This window comes from Bos taurus, chromosome 3 (genome assembly GCF_002263795.3).
Source record: "Bos taurus isolate L1 Dominette 01449 registration number 42190680 breed Hereford chromosome 3, ARS-UCD2.0, whole genome shotgun sequence".
Lineage (NCBI taxonomy): Eukaryota > Metazoa > Chordata > Mammalia > Artiodactyla > Bovidae > Bos > Bos taurus.
Window position 1 is genome coordinate 25,211,434 of NC_037330.1, and position 21,344 is coordinate 25,232,777.

Below are 21,344 nucleotides of genomic sequence, written 5' to 3' on the forward strand. Positions count from 1 at the left end.
GTTTGCCACATTTTATGTTTTGATTCTGAGGTGTGTGTTTTCTAGAGGGATGTTTCATAGAGCTACCTGGTTTCCTGTGATATTATAACTTGGTCATGGAAATTCTAGTAAACACTTGAGAGGCTAAATATAGGCTCTTAGAAAACATCTCAGGTGAATGCTGATTGTGTGTTGTGCTGTCAAGAAGTGAGGATAAAAGCTAAACCCATCTATTTTTAAAGTTGCAGCCCACCTAACTGATTTATTTAAGCAGTCTTTGGCTAATGCTACGGAATGTCCACCAGAAACCTTTGAGACAGATTTCCTTGAAAAGAAATTGAGGTAAGATGATCCAATAATGTGTTCCAATCAGTATTAAGGAAATGAGGAGGAAATGGGAGATAAGAGTATAATACTGAAGGTGATAATATCTAGGAATTCTCAGCCTTTCATCTTCCACGCTGTTAACAATTTATCTTGCACGGGTGGTTTTTCTTCTATTGTCTGTAAGCTGAGAGCATTGCCCTTTCAATCATATTTTCCCTTTCCTTTTACACAGGCACACAGAGACAACAAAGCGCTGGAAAGAAAAACTAGCTCAAAAGAGGTAATTCTACCCTGAAGTCTACAGAAGCGTGTGAAAGGCCCAGTTTTGTGGAGTCATAGAATTTTAGGATGGGATGGTTTGCAAGGTCCTACCATCTAGGCTCCCCCTGTTCTTAAAATCTCTGCTAATACATTTCTGCCCAATGGGCATTCATTGTGCAATGATGTTGTAATCTTTTGAGGAAACCCATTATTAGAACATTAGGTAGATCCTCTCTCTGTCATAAGCAAGAAAGCGCTCTTGTATTGTCTGTGCTTTGGTAATTCTAATATATTGATAAATATTCTAGAACTTAATGTAGAGCATTGTCATAAACTCGCAAGGGTTCTTAAAATGCACATGAGAAATGTACTCTCAGCTCTATGTGTGCTGGTTTCCTTTCAGTCTTAGCTGAGGATTCCAACCCCAGCCCTCTCGCCCTAAAGAAAGGAAGCCAGATATATTTATTGGGTATACAGTAGTATATATTGTACCATTGTACACGTGTGCATGGCTGCTCTCCAGAATGGCTCCCAGGATGAATATGCTTCTTAATAAAAACGTCTGGGTCGTGGAATGTGTTGGATAAGTGGTGAGATAAGACCTTAGGTCTCAGGGGCCACCCTCCTATAAAACTAGAAGATATATACTGTCCTATAGAATATCTCTGAAAGGATTTCCAAGAGCCTGGTGACAGAGTCTGTGGGGAAGGAGGCTGAGAGGTTAGGGGACAGTGTAAGATGAACTTCCTTTCCATGATGTACTCTTTTCTACTTATGTACACGTGCATGCATTATCCATTCACATTTAAATTTTTTTGAAACATTAACATTTTGAATTTTAACCCATAGCTAGGTAATGGCAAGCCAACAAAAGTTTTTGAGGAAGAAAATGCAACATGGAATTAGATATGTGTCCTAGAAAAGAGAAGGGCTAACAACATGGAAAATGGGTGGGAGATGAGGGTGAAGGAAGGAGAAAGTTTCCAGGATATAGAAGGTGGTCAACAAATGACAGATGCTGTGGAAGAATTGGAAAGGAAAATGAAAAGAGGAATTTGGGCTTATCAGTTGGAAGATTTATTGATTTCTTTTGTGAGAACAGTTTTAAGAGAGTGGTAAGCAGTAGCTAGACTGCCATAGATTGATGAATGAATCCATTGAGGCAGTAGAGATTTGACAGAAATTCAAGTTATTTAATAAGACAATTTTCATTCAGCCAGTATTTCTAGAGAGGCCGTCTAACATAAGAGAAAAAGCACTAGTCTTAAAGGCGGCAGACCTAGAATCAGCTTCCATTTGATTATCTGCAGACTGTATGATGCCAGCTGGCTATTTTACTTCAGTAAAATTTACTTCAGGATTTCAGTTACTTATCTATAAAATAGGATGATTAGACTGCCTAATGTCTAGGACCTCTGTCAGTTCATCAACAGCTGACTTGCATGGGCACTAATCAAGATCACTGGCTTAAGGGCATACTACCCGGGTTTTAATTCAGACTTCACCTCTCACTGGTGACGTGATTTAGGGTAGGTTACTTAACTTCTATGTGGGCTTCCCTGATAGGTCAGTGGTGAAGCAACTGCCTGCAGTGCAGGAGACCTGGGTTCTATCCCTGGGTTGGGAAGATTCCCTAAAGAAAGAAATGGCAGCCCACTCCAGTATTCTTGCCTGGGAAATGCCATGGACAGAGGAGCCTGGCGGACAACAGTGCATGGGGTTGCAATAAGTTAGATACAACCTAGCAACTAAAACTCACATGCACATTTAACTTCTATATGCCTTGATTTTTTTTGGCCAATAAAATGTAAATGTAAAGTGCTTTGCAAACTTTTCCTGGCATGCAATAAACACTAAAAAATTATTTCAGAGAGGGTTAGGTTCAGCTACATTTAACAAACAAGTACAGGTTCTAGTATTGGAAAGATGGCTAGCAGGATTATTGTGATTGTTTTTATTTTACTTTGTGCTCATTAATTATTCATAAGCCATTCATTCCCTAAGTTTCCGTGTTTATTACCATTGCTACTGAAATTTTGGAAATCAGTAGAATCTAACTATCAAACTCCAGAGAACTGGAAAGACAGGAAAAAAGGTCAACATGTGGTTTGTAGCCTTCTCAGATCAACTGTAAAACCAAACTACAAGCTGGTGTCATTATTTCCTAGCTTACTTGAAAGTCTAATTTCCAATGTAGGAAGTGTGATCGATTCTAGAAGAAGCAGAAAATGAACTAAAACGATTTGACAGAAAAAATTGCCTGCGTTAATTCTTATCAGTTTTGCTGTTCAGGATCTGCATTTTCTGTGGGATTTAGAGCTGAAACACAAGCAAATAACATTTTGAAATATTTTTTGTCATCTTTTGCATCATTGTGGAAATATCTACCAGGAAGGAAATTGAAAAAACACAGAATTATCTAAAGGAAATTAGGAGCAAAGTAATATCACCCTACTTCAAATCTGAACTGAGCAAGCTTTATCAGTCTCAGGTAATTGAATGTAATTGAATGAGTCCTCGTAAGAATTGATACAATGCCTACGCTATTAATGTAACCTACCTATCGTGATGTTGCTTCTTCCCTGCTTCAACCATCAGCCCAACTGACTAGCCCACACTCTTCAAGTCCATGTTTTCACAAGCATATGAGAGGGAAGTTCTTTGCCAGTGTATTACTATAGCTCCAGCTCCCTGCCTTACATTAGCGCTATTAATTACATTCTCCCACCTCTATTTTAAGCCCTTTGGGGGGATTGAATTCTCCCTATTGATGATTACCCTCTGATAAATCCCATTTTGAAATTTTTATTCCATTAAAAATGTCCTCACTCATCAGCTGCTGAGGCAACACTAAGAGATTATGAGTTCTGGAAAGTCCATGGAAGGAGAACATGCCTCACCTCTTCTAGGAAATCTTGAAACTCTAAAGCAAAAGGAGTATTGCTATGTGTTCAGAACTCCCTGTGCTTCTGTGAAAATTCCAAATGCTATTATTTACCACAGGTGGCCTGACAAGAAAGTATGGGAAATTATGGGGAACAAAATCTAGAATTAAGTTACTCTCTTGAAAAACTTGTAGTTTACAAACCTTTTTCCCAGGGCCCTAAAAAACACTTTTATCACTGCTCACCAACTCAGTGTGCTTGGAGCAGTTGCCTTTTGGCCATGAGTTAAGTCTAAAATAAGTCTTTGGTTTTTCCTTTAAGTTTAATTATCTGGACACCCTTTCCAAAAACTTGCCTCCTTTGACAAAGAAAGATGAGGATGCAAGCAAAGAAGCCGCTCAAGATACATCCAGTCCTCCTCCAGGTGTGTGCTCATGTAGCTCTTACTCCTGTTCATGTAGAACATAGCCAGTTTCCTTCCACTTTTTGTCTCAGTAATGGCTAATTATATGACCCACTGTGACCTATGTATTGCAGATTTGGCTGAGTTATGAGGAAACTAAGCTGTAAATAAAATTTAGTTTCATCCTGTATGCTTAAAATTTGCCTAAAAGTATTGAGAAGACCTGACTAAAGATAAAAATCATGGGAGTATTGAAAGGTTGTTGGAGAATGGGGCATTCATGTGGTCTCAAAGTATCACCTCGCATATTGCCTACTAAATTATAAGGTGAAAGAATGGAGAAAGATGGCATTTCAACCTTAATCAGGTGATCAAGCTCCTACCAATTGCAAGACCACCTAGCATTAAGTGTTTTCTCATATAGCACAATACAGAGTTCCTAGAGCGACTCTACTTTCACTTTTCACTTTCGTGCATTGGAGAAGGAAATGGCAACCCACTCCAGTGTTCTTGCCTGGAGAATCCCAGGGACGGGGGAGCCTGGTGGGCTGCCGTCTATGGGGTCGCACAGAGTCGGACACGACTGAAGCGACGTAGCAGCAGCAGGACCTGTGTAGAATTCTTGCCAAAAATCTTTAACCAGAATTTCATCAAAAGGAAAAAAGCCAAGAAATCTAGAATGTAGACATTTTATAAGACAACTAACAAACTCTTCAAAGAAGTCAATGTCATTTTAAAAATGTTAAAAGATGAGGTGATTGTTCTGTATTAAAAGAGACAAAAGAGACATGAAAACTACTTGTAATATATACATTTTTTAAAAATTTTATTTTATTCTTAAACTTTACATAATTGTATTAGTTTTGCCAAATATCAAAATGAATCCGCCACAGGTATACATGTGTTCCCCATCCCGAACCCTCCTCCCTCCTCCCTCCCCATACCATCCCTCTGGGTCGTCCCAGTGCACTAGCCCCAAGCATCCAGTATCGTGCATCGAACCTGGACTGGCAACTCATTTCTTACATGATATTTTACATGTTTCAATGCCATTCTCCCAAATCTTCCCACCCTCTCCCTCTCCCACAGAGTCCATAAGACTGTTCTATACATCAGTGTCTCTTTTGCTGTCTCGTACACCGGGATATTGCTACCATCTTTCTAAATTCCATATATATGCGTTAGTATACTGTATTTATGTTTTTCCTTCTGGCTTACTTCACTCTGTATAATAGGCTCCAGTTTCATCCACCTCATTAGAACTGATTCAAATGTATTCTTTTTAATGGCTGAGTAATACTCCATTGTGTATATGTACCACAGCTTTCTTATCCATTCATCTGCTGATGGACATCTAGGTTGCTTCCATGTCCTGGCTATTATAAACAGTGCTGCGATGAACATTGGGGTACACGTGTAGATACTGGATTGAGAAAGAAACAGCTATGGAAGATATTTCAGAGCAATTAGTTGAGTCTGATTTAGGGACTGTATGAAAGGATATTGTGGGATTACTGTAAGTTTTCTTGGGTATGGTGATAGTGTTATAAACATGTAGTGGACATGTCTTCATTTCAGGAGATGCATGTTGAAGAATTTAGGGATGAAGTGAAATTTAGTTCTTCTCTTGAATAAACTGGGTTGTTAAAATAACCAGACAGAGGGATTTTCTGCTGTACAATGCAATACCACGAGCTCGGCTGCCTGGAATGAGGACAGCCAAGGAAAACACGTAATTACCACGGCATTTGCAAAGCAAAGATTAAGGCTGGAACAAGGACTCATAGATGTGATGGAGCCCAGTCAGGGATGAAGGCACCCTGAGCAGATGACACTAACCAGTCCAGCCTATCTTTCCATTGAAAGGGGGCCAAGGCCACAATATTATCAGCATGGTCCTTCAGGCAGTTTCCACCCTTTAACTAGGGTTGGCAAATAAAAGTTGAAATGTATTTGCATCCCCAGTCCTTGAAATATATATATTTAAATTTTGTTTCATATTGCACTGAGTTCTTAGAGCACATTTTAATACAGAGCTACATTTTCAGAGTAATAAATGGACTTAAGATTGGAAACATTTTTAAAAAAGAAATGACAATTCAGTTACTCTGGCCAGGTAAAAGTAGGTTAAATTACCTGGTCTCTGTTTCATAACCCAAGATGACAACTACGCTCTGGCCATAAGGCCCAGAAAGAACCAGCTAGCTCCTTGGGAGTGAGTCTTACAGACACTGTCCTGTTTGTTAATGCCAAACACTGTGTCATATAATGAAAAATCCTGGCTCTTAATGGCTTGCTTCCATTTACTCTCTTTAAAGAGGGTGGGGGGGAAAGCACCTTGTTCATTGTAATACAAACATAAGTAGTCATTGTATCGCTGTCCAAAATATCACTTTAAATTATTTGTTTGGGTTTTTTATTTCAGATTCCCAGAAAAATAAAGTTTCAAAACAGGAATCCTCAGATATACTTAGTGTTTCAAAATCAGAGAACCTTGAGGATACCAAGGAGCCTGCTAGCCAAAAGCAAACTGAAAATTTAACAGTGTCTATCAAAGGTATGACAGCCTATTGCTTTATCTCATTGCTTCTGAAAACTGAACATCTTGTCTTTTTGGAGTACGGGAGATGGCCCTCGGGGCATGGTTGGCAGTTACAGAAAAAAATCCTAGTGGGTCATGGATTGTGAATCTGTAGGACTTTGTAAGGCTTCTTAGCACATCAGAGTATCTCAAAAAATATTTTGAGAATGACTACAAGTCCCAGATTGAAGGAAAGAAATGACAAATTTTTGAGATTTGTTATTTTATTTCTTCAATTTATTTTGATTGATTTATTATTTTATGCATCGTGGTTCTAAGAGTTTGTGTGATTTACTGAAAGTCAGGTACCTAGTAGCTTTGTTGAGCCATGAGTGGCTTGGTAGTTGGACTTAGATTTACCTATGATTTCAATACTTCTTTGGCCTGCAGGTGCTGGAAGAGAAACATCTGTCTTACATAGCGTGTCATCTTATTCGGGTAGCAGAAACTCAAGTGTGGAATACTACAGAATAATATCTAGTTCCTGTAGAGTCACATTACACTGATTTAACTGAAGTCAGTTGAACTAAATATGATTGGGAAAGAAAAAGAGGGAGGGAGAAAGAGAGGGAGGGAGAAAGGAAAGGAAGGAAGGAGGGATAATTTAAATTGTATAGATAAATTTGCACTCCCTGATTCCTGTGGGCATGTTCCATTTTGAAAGTGAGGTGAGGATCAGTTGATGGGTCTTAGTTACCTCTTACAGAAGCAACATCTTGCTTCATTTATGAGTCAGAACTAAGAGATTTACTTTATGCAAGTCCTTTTGCTTTCCTGACTCTAATCTTATGTCTCCTGTGAGGTTTGTTCATTTAGGAGGTGACTTACTCATTGCCCCCTGGAGACAGGAATGGCAACTCACTCCAGTATTCTTGCCTGGAGAATTCCATGGACAGAGAAGACTGGCAGCCTACTGTCCATGGACTGACAAAGAGTCAAACATGACTGAGTGACTTTCACTTCACTTACTCAATGTCAGGCACTGTTCTAGGCGTGGGAGTACAGCAATTAAGAAGCCAACGTCATATGCAGCTGAACATACTATGAGCAGACCTAGACAATAAGTAGACAAATAAGTTCAGATAATATTAAGTGGTATCACATAATGTAACAGTATAATGTATGGGGAGTATCTGAGGAGAGAGATACCACTCAGTTAGAGGGTTAGAAGGCCCTTCTGTGAAGGGACATTTGAGCTGAGACAACAGAGACAAGAGGGACGCAGCCATGCAAAGACTGAGGGAAAGGAAAATTCCGGGTAGCGGGAACAGCAAACATGAAGGCCCTTAGAGGAGAAGAAATAGAAATAAAAAGAAGGCACGGACCTGGAAGAAAATGGGCATTGGAACAGTCAGAGGAAGATGAGGTCAGAGAGAGGGGCTGCAGTAAGATCCCATGAGGAGTTTTGAGTTTTATTCTAAGAGGTGAAAATGAAAATGGTTCAGTCGTGTCCGACTCTTTGCGACCCCATGGACTATACAGTCCATGAAATTCACTAGGCCAGAATACTGGAGTGGGTAGCCTTTCCTTTCTCCAGGGGATTTTCCCAACCCAGGGATCAAACTCAGGTCTCCCATATTTGCAGGTGGATTCTTTACCAGCTGAGCCACAAGGGAAGCCCACGAATACTGGAGTGGGTAGCCTATCCCTTCCCCAGCGGGTCCTCCTGACCCAGAAATCAAACTGGGGTCTCCTGCTTTGCAGGTGGATTCTTTACTGAGCTATCATTCTAAGAGGAGTTGTAGTCAAACCCCACCAGAAGATTTTGAGCAGCAGGGTCATTACATGACAAGCTTATGTTTTAGAAAGATCCCTCTGGCAACTGTGTGGACAGTGGCTTATAAGAAGGGAAAAGGGAGGACTGGAGAAAATGGAATCAGGGAGGAAGCAAAAGGATATTTGTGAGCATGGACAGAGATCTGGACTAGGGGCTCAAGGCAGAGGTGGTGAGAAGCAAATTAATTGGAAATATATCCAGTGTATATATGTATATGTTTGTGTGAGTGTGTGTGTGTGTGTGTGTGTGTGTGTGTGTATCAGAGGTAGAGCCAGCAGGGCTTGCTTGTTGATTGGACATGGGGCTGAAACAGAAGAAGAAACAAGGGGATTCCTGGGTTAACTAATGTGACCAGTTGTGAGGATGAGAATTGGTAATTGCAACAAGTTTCCAGGTGGTATTGATGTCACTGACATAGGATCATGCGTTGACAACCACTGCCCTATGGCAAACTCTAGAATGTAAAATCAGGCAGAGGAGGAGCCAGTAAAGGCAACTAAGAAGAAAAAGCCAGCAAAATAGGCAAAAAATGGGAATATGAAAATCACTGAGTGTTTTGAATATATTAAATGCCCCTGAAAAGTTGAGTAAGATAAAAAAATAACCGTGGAATTGGATACTATTGTGGTCACTGGTGATCTAGACAAGAGAAGCCCCAAGGCACAGAGGAGACGGAAGCCAGCTGGAGCCGCTATGTATAGAATGGCTAAGGAGGAATCAACAACAGCAGCAGGAATGGATAGCTGTAACCAAGAGCTTTGTTGAAAAAATAAAGAAGAAAGACTGCAAGTGGAGGGAGCTGTGTCACTAAGTGAGAGGTTTTTGGTTTTGTTTTAAATTAGACATAGTAGGGACTTCCCTGGTGGTTCAGTGGCTAAGACTCCATGTTCCCAATGCAGCGGTCCCAGGTATGATCCCTGGTCAGGGAGCCAGATCCCACATGCCACAACTTAGAGTTTCCTTGCCTCAACTAAAGATCCCGTTATGTGGTAATGAAGATCTTGTGTGCTGCAACTAAGACCCAGCACAGCCAATTAAAAAAAAAATTGTAATTAGACATACTAGTAGAACATGTTGATTTGCTAAATGATGATAATTCTGCATCAAGAGAGAACCTATGATGCAGGAGAAGGAAACATAATTGCAGGACAGCAAAGTGTTAAAAAAGGTGGGAGACCATGACCTTTGGGGCAGACCCTGAGTCAAAGCTATGGTTTTTCCAGTCATATATGGATGTGAGAGTTGAACTATAAAGAAAGCTAAGCACCGAAGAATTGATGCTTTTGAACTGTGGTGTTGGAGGATGCACTTGAGAGTCCCTTGGACTGCAAGGAGATCCAACTAGTCCATCCTAAAGGAAATCAGTCTTGAATATTCATTGGAAGGACTGATGCTGAAGCTGAAACTCCAATACTTTGGCCACCTCACGTGAAGAACTGACTCATTTGAAAAGACCCTGATGCTGGGAAAGATTGAAGGGAGGAGAAGGGGACGACAGAGGATGAGGTGGTTGGGTGGCATCACCAACTCAATAGACATGAGTTTGAGTAAACTCCAGGAGTTGGTGATGGACAGGGAGGCCTGGCGTGCTGCAGTGCATGGGGTCACATAGATTCGGACACAACAGGGCAACTGAACTGAACTGAATGACAGAGTTGACCTTGGATGTGAGTAGTGTCACCTCATCCACAGTGGCAGGAGACAGGAGAAAGAATACAGGTACATCGGCAGGAGGGTTGTGGTTTGATGTTGGGAAGGTGAACGAGTGTGACGTCAAAGGAGTGGATGTAATGAGAGCATAGAAAGCCCATTCCAGAGAAACAGAAAAGCAAAGCAAGAAGGCGTGACTTATTGTTTAAAGTGACAGTGTCTGTTGACTGGAGCTCTCAGGAGGTCAAATAATTGCTTGGCAGATATGATAGAATAATAAGATGGTGATCTAGAGAGGGAAGCTTAAAACAGAGGTTTGGAAAGTGATAAAATGATTGGTGTTGGCAAGGGCAAAGATATGACCCTGGGAGTTTCTGAGGTGGAGAAGAGGAAAAGATGAAGAAACAGGGTGATGGAAAAATCAGAGAGGACAGAGTTATCCGGGGATGTCACCAAGAGAGATGAAGGGGAAGACCGACTAAGGTGTTGGAACTGCAGTGAATCAAGGGAATGTTTGAGGTAGTCAGCGATTGACAGCTGCTTGGAGATGTCAAGTAGTTGACATCTTTTATTAATAATAAAATAGTCTGATGGCATGAGCTTCAAAAGAATGAGAGTGCTTGAAGGAGGAAAAAAAGTTTTGAAACTAGAGAAACACCTACAGCACCCCTTTTGTTGTTGTTCAGTCGTTCAGTCATGTTGGACTCTTTGAGACCCTAGGGACTGCAGAACGCCAGGATTCCCTGTCTATCACCAACTCCCGGAGCTTGCTCAAACTCATGTCCATTGAGTCGGTGATGTCATCCAATCATCTCATCCTCTGTCGTCCCCTTCTCCTGCCTTCAATCTTTCCCAGCATCAGGGTCTTTTCAAATGAGTCAGTTCTTCACATCAGGTGGCTCAAGTATTGGAGCTTCAGCTTCAGCATCTGTCCTTCCAACGATTATTCAGGGTTGATTTCCTTTAGGATTGACTGATTTGATCTCCTTGCAGTCCAAGGGACTCTCAAGAGTCTTCTCCAACACGACAGTTCAAAAGCATCAATTCTTTGCACTCAGCGTTCTTTATGGTTCAACTCTCACATCCATACATGACTACTGAAAAACGCATAATTTTGACTATATGGACCTTTGTTGGCAAAGTAATGTCTCTGCTTTTTAATATGCTGTCTAGGTTTGTCATAGCTTTTCTTCCAGCACCCCTACATACTGAAATACCTGAACTAATAGAGACAATGATGTGATTCCACTATAAGTGGTAAATTAAATTTTAATATAAACAATAAAGTTTAAAGAAGTTCAGAGTAGGAAGAGATTAACACAAGCAGCGGGGAAAGTTTTATGGGAGAGGTGGTCTTAAAGAATAAATCGAGTTGCATCGGTTTTAAGATTTAAAATGCAATCACCTGAGACAGCCCTCATTTCACCTGAGGAAACTGAAACCTAGAGAAAGTCAAGCAACATTGAAAATCTGGGACTCTGCCAAGGCCAGAAAATGAGTTTTTTGACTCTGAATTCTCTGTAGTTTATTATACTGCCCTCCAGATGTAGGGAACAGAAAAGAGTATTTTATACTGAAAAAAAAAAAAGAAAGGAAAGAATGTGTTCAAAGCTTGAGTAGAAATGAACTGGAAACAAATGTAAGTAGATTATTCTTATTTGGTAATAGTACAAGAAATGCTTGGAAAATACGGTAGAATCAGCTAGAGGAGATTTAGATTTGATGAAATAAAAATGAATTTGACAGCATTCGCTGTGATAACACTGTGAAAAATCCTATGGCGACATAAACCAGTTTCAGGGGCTGCGGGCCGACTGTGCAGCCTGCTCCAGACTGCAGGAGGCGTGTTCTGGGCTTGGCATCAGGCCCCTGAGATCTGATGGCACTCTCTCATCCCAGCCCTACGTTCAGTGACACCACATTGAGAGCTTGAGTCAGCCACAGTGAGAAATCAGCAAATGCCACAAATGTGCAAAGTATACCAACCAGGACAGTTTTTCTCCAGGGAGGCAATTGTTAAGCTTTTTTCCAGCACACCAGCAGCAGCAGGGAGAGCTTGGGTGTATTCCACTCCCACATTGAAGGGGCCCCTCCCTCTGTGGCTGCTGCCTTCAGGGCAGAGGGTTGGAGCTCAGGAGAGGTGGATTGTGGGCTGCCCCCTCAGTCAGTTCAGTTCAGTTCAGTCGCTCAGTCGTTGTCCGACTCTCTGTGATACCATGAACTGCAGCACACCAGGCTTCTCTGTCCATCACCAACTCCCAGAGCTTACTCAAACTCATGTCCATAGAGTCAATGACGCCATCCAACCATTTTGTCCTCTGTCATCCCCTTCTCCTCCTGCCTTCAATCTTTCCCAGCAGCAGGGTCTTTCCCAATAAGTCAGTTCTTTGCATTGGGTGGCCAAAGTATTGGAGTTTCAGCTTCAGCATCAGCCCTTCCAATGAATATTCAGCACTGATATCTTTTACGATGGACTGGTTGGATCTCCTTGCTGTCCAAGGGACCCTCAAGAGTCTTCTCCAACACCACAGTTCAAAAGCATCAATTCTTCAGCGCTCAGCTTTCTTTATAGTCCAACTCTCACATCCATACATGACTACTGGAAAAACCATAGCTTTGACTAGACAGACCTTTGTTGACAAAGTAATGTCTCTGCTTTTTAATATGCTGTCTAGGCTGGTCATAGCTTTTCTTCCAAGGAACAAGCGTCTTTTAATTTCATGGCTGCAGTCCCATCTGCAGTGATTTGGGAACCCCCCCCCCAAAATAAAATTTGTCACTGTTTCCATTGTTTCCCCATCTATTTGCCATGAATTGATGTGACTGGATGCCATGAGGCCCCTCTCAGCCTCTGCTCAGAACTGGCTCAGCCACTTAGACAGAGCAAGTCTGTGGGTCAGAGCAAGTCCTAAGACCGAGCTTAGAGTCAGTGGACAAAGAAATGTGCCCCACCTACAGGGAAGCCATGCTCAGAGATGAAGTAAATAAAGCCATGCTCTGAGAGGAAGTAAAAAAATAAAAACAAAATATTATTGTGTGTAAATACTATGGTTGACTTCAGGGTAGAAACAGGGAGGGAACCACTATTGGTTCTTCAGTTGTGTGAAGTCTGGCCATAATTTCAGATGATACCACTAGTTGGACCATCCCAGGTGTTTAAATACTAAAATTCCTCTGTATCAGTTGATGTCCAGCTGCTGCTTCAAGCCCCTCGAATACCCCCTCTTCTATCCCCATCCATAGGAAAGCCCTAGGTAGGCTCAGTGAATAGGAATTCATCTATTATGGGTGTTGGTACTGGGTTCGAAGCCTGGGTTGAAAAGATCCCCTGCAGAAGGGAAGAGCTACCCACTACAGTATTCTTGACTGGAGAATTCCAGACAGAGGAGCCTGGCAGGCCCCAGTCCATGCGGTCACAAAGAGTTGAATACGACTGAGCAACTGAAACACACCTGGTAGAAAGCAGAGCTAAGGCTCACCTAACTCCTTATATAATAACTATGACTTATATACTGACAATGACTTATATATAATTATATAATGTCTTATATAATGACATGTATCTAATATGACATATAATAACTTATGTTAAGGCTCTACCTCACTCCTCATATAATAACTAGGTTACAGTGAGCATGCTGTTTTAATTTTTTATTGGAGTGTAGTTGATTTATAATGTTATGTTAGTTTCAGGTGTGTAGCAAAGTGAATCAATTATACATGTATATATGAAAGTTAAAGTGTTAGTCCCTCAGTTGTATCTGACTGTTTGCAACCCCATGGACTGTAGCCCCACCCCCCACCCCCCAGGATCCTCTGTCCATGGGATTTCCCAGGCAAGAATACTGGAGTGGGCTGCCATTCCCTTCTTCAGGGGATCTTCCCAACCCAGGGATTGAACCCATGTCTCCTGCATTGCAGGTGGACTCTTTATCATATGAGCCACCAGGGAAGCCCTACATAACATATATCCACTCTTTAATTTTTTAATCATTGATTTATTTATTTTTGGCCAAGCTACAAGGCTTAGAGGATCTTAGTTCCTCTGCCAGGGATTGAACCCATGCCCCCTGCAGTTCAAGTGTGGAATTCTAACCACTGGACCGAAGTCCCAGTGACATGCTCTTTAACCCCTCTATATCTTCCTGTTTTCTCTTCTATAAAGCAGATAGAATGATATATACATCACAGTGTTGTGAGGATTAAATTTAATATATGTAAAATGCTTACAGTAGTGCCTAATTCATGAGAAACTCCATATCAGCATTTAGTATTGATAATAATAGAATGAACGATTGTTTGGTCCCCATCAGACTGATAAAATGCATTGCTATAAGACAGAAATATGCATATGGTAAGAAATACAAACAATAAGATGCATCAGGCCATCATGATTGTTGTCTATGTAGGCGATAGTGACAAAAGAGAGTAAATATATTAGAACACTGATCAATGATCCCCATCACTGGAGATTCTGATTCTGTTCTGGCCTGAAATACAGCTTATCTAGCATGTGGCTAGAGAATCTCTATTTTTCCAGAGTCAGCCCAGGGAATTAAGATGCACAGATGAATTGGAGGCACACTGGGTAGTTGTGTAGGAAAAACTCACAACTCATACAGAGCACTTCTGTGACCAGATATGTGTGAACTTTTATTACACCAAGCAATTCTACAGCACCAGCTGGGTGTCCTACAATTCAGTCCTTAAACTAACCAGAGTAGCACAGACTCTATAAGCTAAAGGCTCGGTCTCACAAGGCTCCCCATCACCCACTTCACATGCTCATTGCAGGTCCAGGTTGTCACTTGAGCTTCTAACCAGTCAGCTATAAAGTGGGGTTCCCATGACCTGCTCTTATGTTTCCCTAATTTGCTAGAACAATTCACAGAATTCAGATATTATTATATAATAAGGGACATGATAAATGGCACAGATGAATAGACGTAGGAAGAAGTACTCAGGGCCTTGTCTGGAAGGTTTTAGCACAGTAGCTTCTGTCCCTGTGGGACTGGGGTGCACCCACCCACCTGGCATGTGCTCACCAGCTTGGAAACTCTCCAAACTGCATGCTGTAGGATTTTTGTGGAGACTTCATCATGTGGACATAATGAACTCCATCTCCGTATCCCTTCTTCTTCCCAGAGGATGAGAAGTGGGGCTGAAATTTCCAAGCTTCTTATCATGGCTTGGTTTTTCCTGATGACCAGTCCCCATCCTGAAGCTATCCAGGAGCCCACCAAAAGTCACTTAATTCAGATCAGAAGAAACTCCTATCACCCAAGAAATTCCAAGGAATTTAGGAGCTCTGTATCAGGAATCAGGATCAAGGACAAAATATTAAAAGATGCTCCTGGTACTCTTATCATTTAGGAAATTAAAAGAGATTTGGGAACACTGTGCCAGGAACCAGGGACAGAGGCCAAGAAACATCTTCTATTATCTCACACTATCGGGAGTGTGTTCCTTGTGGACTTAGTAAGGACTCTTCAGTTTGAGAACTGGAACTCAAACTCATTGAACAACAACAAAACACGGGATGGGTTGGTGCTTGTTGATGCTCAAACCAAAGAAAAGTAGCCATGGTGCTAGCCCACGGATGACTGGATACATTCAGGCTTTTCAAGAGTGTTTACATCTGACTGCCTGTCTTTCTGGGCATTCTCCATGTTGTCACATCCCTCCTTGTCCCTGTGTGGTCTTGTCCTCTCCTACAAAGAACAAGCTATAGCCGTGTGGCAGGGACATGTCCAGAGAGGTTAAAAATTCTGATTCTTCCAGACCCATAACCCTGCAAACAAGATAGGATCATCCCTGTTAGCTTCAGGAAATATCTTGGTCAAGGTTCTGTGTTGGCTTTGAGGACTTGTTGAGAACTAGTGAAATGCTGGGGTTCCCTGGTGGCTCAGATGGTAAAGAATCTGCCTGCAGTGCAGGAGACATACATACAGACAAGGCATGGTTAACATACATGTGGTACTTGCCTGCAGACAGTGGACACTCAGATATTGGTTTCCTTCCCTTTCCTCTCTTGATGATTTAAATTCAAGACAGGGTGTTTTTAAAAGGTGACCTAAAGCACAATTTTTATTAAACCTCCTGGATATTTGGAGAAATACACACAACTGCTGCTATGTAGATTATCTACTTTGGCTCATTCCTTCACCAAATTTAGTGATCTGGGGATTTAATTTCCTGGCTTAATTTATCTATGATAACTCCACCCCCTTTTCAAACTCTAAACTTACTAGTTGAAACAAAGAAATTCTTAAGATTTTTATACTCATTAGTTTTAAGAAATCTCTGAGAGTCAACATTTTATTGAACTGTACCTTGTTGATTTATAGGCAAGTCACTCAATTTCTTAGAATCTGATTTTTCTCATTTATTTAAAAAATGTGATGCTAATAGCATCTGCCCTGCTCATCTCATAGGATTATTCTGAGAACTAATATTAGGTTAAGTCTTGTTGTAAAATGTAGATCAAACAGTAGAATTATTCAAAGCCTTTATTCCTGTAAGGGAATTCCCAGGTGGTGCTAGTGGTAAAGAATCCTCCTGCTAATGCAGGAGATGCAGAAGACACTGGTTTGATCCCTGGATCCGGAAGATCCCCTAGAGTAGGAAATGGCAACCCACTCCAGTATTCTTGCCTGGAAATTTCCATGGACAGAGAAGCCTGGCAGGCTACAGTCCATGGTGCTGCAGAGAGTATACAAGCTTTTTAAGAAGAAAAGAAAATGTCCCAAGTGGGTTCTGTGTTCTTCTGCGCCCTGGTATGACCTTGGATGTCTTTGGAAATTTCACATGGTGTAATTTCAGTGTTCTCTCTAACAGAACCAGAATCGTGTATGCCTCTGAAAATTCCAACCCAGTCATTGCTGCAGGATGTGGCAGGACAAGCAAGAAAAGAGAAAGTGAGGCTACCTCACTACTTGCTGAGTTCCAAGCCCAAGTCTCAGCCTCTCGCAAAGGTAAAATGGACTTGGAAATAAATCTGCCAGAGCCAGTTAGAGTTTTAAGTATTCCTGGTTGATTGAAGTAACTGATTTCCAGCCACCATGTAACTGCTATTTGCTATATGAACCATGTCAGCATGAAGGGCTTCCGGTCACACCAGGGATAAACCAAGGCAGTACTTTGCTAGAGTCAACTCATATAGGCTCATGAGAGGAATTATATGAGCCAGCTGTTAAGCCATCACTAGCTTATAGTTGGCAAGCTTCCATGGTGGCTCAGTGGTGAAGAACTCACCTGCAGTGCTAGAAACTCAGGTTCAATCCCTGGGTCAGGAAGATCTCCTGGAGAAGGAAATGGCAATCCACTCCAGTATTGTTGCCTGGGAAGTCCCATAGACAGAGAAGCCTGGATGGCTACAGTCCATGGGGTCACAGAAAGGTTGGACATGACTTAGCGACTAAATCACAACCAGTTTGCAGTCAGCCATGCTTGGAGTTCTTCTGCCATAGAAATTGGCAGATGCTACTGATGAAGGTTCTTTTCCAAGAGCCAGTTTACCAGCCCACTGATGGCTAAGGGGATCATTGGGCACCCTTCTCATGACTCTTAGGATAAAATCCAGATGACTTAGTGTGACTGCAAGGCCTGGCTCCATTTGCTTCTTTACCCTCATGCTTTGCCAGACTCATTATACTTCCCCCATTGTGGCCTTCTATTAGTTCTTTCAAAGTACCAAACTCCTTCCTCAGAGCCTCTAAGATCCATCTCAGCTATGTTGGACAGCTTTCCTAGAGCCCACCAACCAAGTTTTGTTAGTCATCCTTTAGAAATTTCATGGCACACTGTGTTCATTGCAGTCAGAGAATGTACTGCGATATGTATAATTGACATGTGGTAGGAGTGCTTCTCAAACTTTAATGTACATGTGAGTTATTTAGGAACCTTGTTAAAATATAGATTCTGTCTCACTGGGTCTGCTGTGAAGCCTGAGATTCTGCAGTTTTAACAGGCCCCCAGGTGAGGTCAATGCTGCTGACTTGGGAAATAACTGCATAGGGCAATGGTTCTCAAAGTATGATTGTTTGACTGTCAGCATTGGCAACACCTGAGAACTTGTTATAAATGCAAATTCATGGGCTCCATCCCAGATGTACTAGTGGAGAAACTTGGGGGTGGAGTCAGCAATTTGTTCTCAGTAGACAGTGCTCCTCTGCAGAGTAGGTTTCCCTTATCTTTGTAGTTCCTTCCCCTCTGCACCTACCTATTCTCTACTCCAGAGGTCCCCAACCTCCAGGATCTAATGCCTGATGATCTGAGGTGGAACTGATGTAATAATAATGGAAATAAAGTGCACATAAATATAATGCACTTGAATCATCCAGAAACCATCCCTATCTACCCCTGCCCCATCTGTGGAAAAATTGTCTTCCATGACACTGTTCTGTGGTGCCAGAAAGTTTGGGGACCGCTGCTCTACCCCACCCCATCCCAGACTTACTAATGGAAAAACTCTGGGAGTAGAGTCAGCAATTGGCATCTTAACCAGTCCTCCCGGTGGTTCTGATAGAAGTTAAAATAGGATAACCACAGGCACAGAGGGAAGAGCACCAACTTTGGAACCAGGTAAACTTCAGTCTGAAACTTTAGTCTTCCACTGACCACTTGAGCAAGTTTTCTGTCTTCCAGTTCTCTGAACTTGAACTTCACTATCCTTAAAGCCTAAAATACTTCCTTACTGTGCTGTGATAAGGATTACATAGACCATAAATGTTCATTTCCTCTCCTAGCCAAGCAGTTATTTTCCTCCAGTGACAAAGCCTTTATTTACCTGAAATATAATTGACATACAAGATTATGTTAGTTTCATTTGTACTACATAGAGATTTGATACTTGCATACATTATAAAATGATCACCATGAGTCTAGTAACCATCTGTCCCATACAAAGTTATTACAGTATTACTGACCGTATTCCTTACGTTACATTCCTGTGCCTTATGTATTTTATAACTGGATGTTTGTACCTCTTAATCCCCTTTACCTATTCTGTCCCCCCAATCCTTTCCTTTTGGTCAACCACCCATTTGTGTTCTGTATCTGAGTCTATTTTCATTTTGTTTTGATTGTTTTGTTTTTTAGACTCTACATATGCAACATACAGTATTGCCTTTTCTTTGAATTATTTTACTTAGTATAATTCCCTCTAGATCCATCCATGTTGTTGAAAATGACAAGATTTCTTTTTTTATGGCTGAGGAATATTCTGTGTGTGTATATATATAAGAATATATATATATTCATATATATGTATATATATATCACATCTTTTTTTTTCTATTTGTCTATTAGTGAACATTTAAATATATGTTACTTTCATATCTTGGCTATTATAAATAATGCTTCAATGAGCATTAGTGTGGATATAATTTTTCAAATTAGTAATTTTATTTTCTTTGGGTAAATATCCAGAAATAAAGGTGCTGGATCATATGGTAGCTTCTGTTAAATTTGCTTTATGCTGTTTTTCATAATGGCTGCCCCAATTTACAATTTCACCAACAGTGTATGAGGATTCCCTTTTCTCCACATCCTTGCCAACACTTGTTATTTGCTGTCTTTTTGATGATAACCATTCTGATAGACATGAGGTTGCATCTCGTGGTTTTGATTGGCATTTACCTAATGATTAGTCATGCTGAGCATCTTTTCATGTATCTGTTGCCTATCCTATATGTATGTCTTCTTTGGAAAAAAAAATTTTTTTTCAGGTCCTCTGTCCCTTTTTTAATTGGGTTGCTTAACTTTTTGATGTGAGTTGTTTGAATGTTTTGTATATTTTGGATGCTGCTGCTGCTGCTAAGTTGCTTCAGTCATGTCCAACTCTGCAACCCCATAGACGGCAGCCCACCAGGCTCCTCTGTCCCTGGGATTCTCCAGGCAAGAATATTTTGGATATAAACCCTTTATCTGATATATTGTTCACATACATCCTTTCCCATTCAGCACTGCAATGTATAATTTGTTGATGTTTCCTTCACTATATGCAAAAAGCTTAGTTTGTTGTAGTCTCATTTGTTTATTTTTGTTTCTCTTACATGAAGAAGCAGATACCAAAAAAAAGTTACTAAGATTGATGCCAAAGAGCATATTGTTTATGTTTTATTCTAGGAGTGTTATAGTTTCAGGTCTTATATTTAAGTATTTAATACATTTTAAGTATTATTTTTGGATATGATGTGAGAAAGTAGTCCACTTTGCTTATCTTGCATGGAGCTGTCCAGTTTTCCCACACCGTTTATTAAAAAGGCTATCTCTTCCCATTGTAATTCTTGCCTTTGTCATAGACTAACTATAAAAGCATGTTTTTATTTATAGGTTTCATCATTATATAATGTCCTTCTTTGTCTCGTTACAGTCTTTGTTTTAATATCTACTTTTCCTGATGTAGGTATTGCTGGCTTTCTTTTTGTTTCCATTTGCATGGAATACCTTTTTCCATCCCTTCACTTTCAGTCTGTGTCTTTAAATCTGAAGTGACTCTCTCGTTGGCAGCGTTTCTATGGGTCCTGATTTCTATCCATTAAACCACTCGGTGTCATTTGATTGGAACATTTAGTACATTTACACTGAAGTGATTATTGATAGGTATGTACTTATAGACATTTTGTTCATGTGTTTATAGTTCTTTTTTTTGTTCATTCTTCTCTTAGACTCTTCCCTTTGATTACTGTTTTTAGTGTTATGTTTGGATTCCTTTCTCTCTTTTGTGTGGGTAGATTTTATAGGTTTGTGGTTACCATGAGGTTCATATATTATAACATATAACTCTCTCTCTCTCTCTCTCTCTCTCTCTCTATATATATATATACACACACACACACATGATTATTTTAAGTTAATAATCTCCTGGGTTTTAATGCATTCTAACAACTCTTCATCTCTCCCTTACACGCACACATTTTATGTTTTGGTGTCAGCTGTGTTACATCTTTTTGTTTTCTGTACCCCTTAACTCCTCATTGTGGATATATATATATATAATTTTACCACTTTTATCCTTTAACCTTCTATCCTGCTGGATTTATAAGTGGTTGATCTACTACCTTTACTGTGTACCTGTCTTTATCAGTGAGATTTTTCCTTGCATAATTTTGGTAATTATAGTTGTGGCCTTTTCTTTTAGAGAAGTCCCTTAAACATTCGTGTAAAGCCAGTTTAGTGGCACTGAACTCTCTTAGCTTTTGCTTGTCTGCAAAACTCTTTTATCTCTCTTTCAAATATGAATGATGGCCCTACCAAGTAGAGTCTTCTTGGTTGTGGATTTTTCCCTTTCATCACTTTGAATGTATTATGCCACTCCTTTCTGGTCTGTACAGTTTCTGTTGAAAAGTCAGCTGATGGTCCTATGGTAGTTCTCTTGTACATAATTAGTTGCTGTTCTCTTCCTTCTTTAAGATTCTCCCTTTATTTTTAATTTTTGGCATTTTAATTACTTTGTTGTGGAATGGGCCTTTTACGATT

The 21,344-nt window shown here is 40.6% G+C and overlaps 1 protein-coding gene across 7 annotated transcripts in view; it reads left to right on the forward strand.

Moving 5' to 3' along the window:
- The window catches only part of SPAG17 (sperm associated antigen 17), a 256,137-nt gene that overhangs the window by 210,785 nt on the left and 24,008 nt on the right, over positions 1–21,344 (forward strand). For 6 of the 7 annotated variants that reach the window (XR_009493800.1, XM_059884727.1, XM_015463351.3 and 3 more), the window contains 6 exons: positions 222–321; positions 539–586; positions 2,959–3,058; positions 3,774–3,876; positions 6,281–6,412; positions 16,701–16,837. Coding sequence is in view for 6 of the 7 variants with exons in the window: in XM_059884727.1 (XP_059740710.1) it covers positions 222–321; positions 539–586; positions 2,959–3,058; positions 3,774–3,876; positions 6,281–6,412; positions 16,701–16,837 (620 nt within the window). In the remaining variant the exon portion in view is untranslated. The remainder of the gene's footprint in view (positions 1–221; positions 322–538; positions 587–2,958; positions 3,059–3,773; positions 3,877–6,280; positions 6,413–16,700; positions 16,838–21,344) is intronic. The other variant, XM_059884728.1, reaches the window with a different exon arrangement.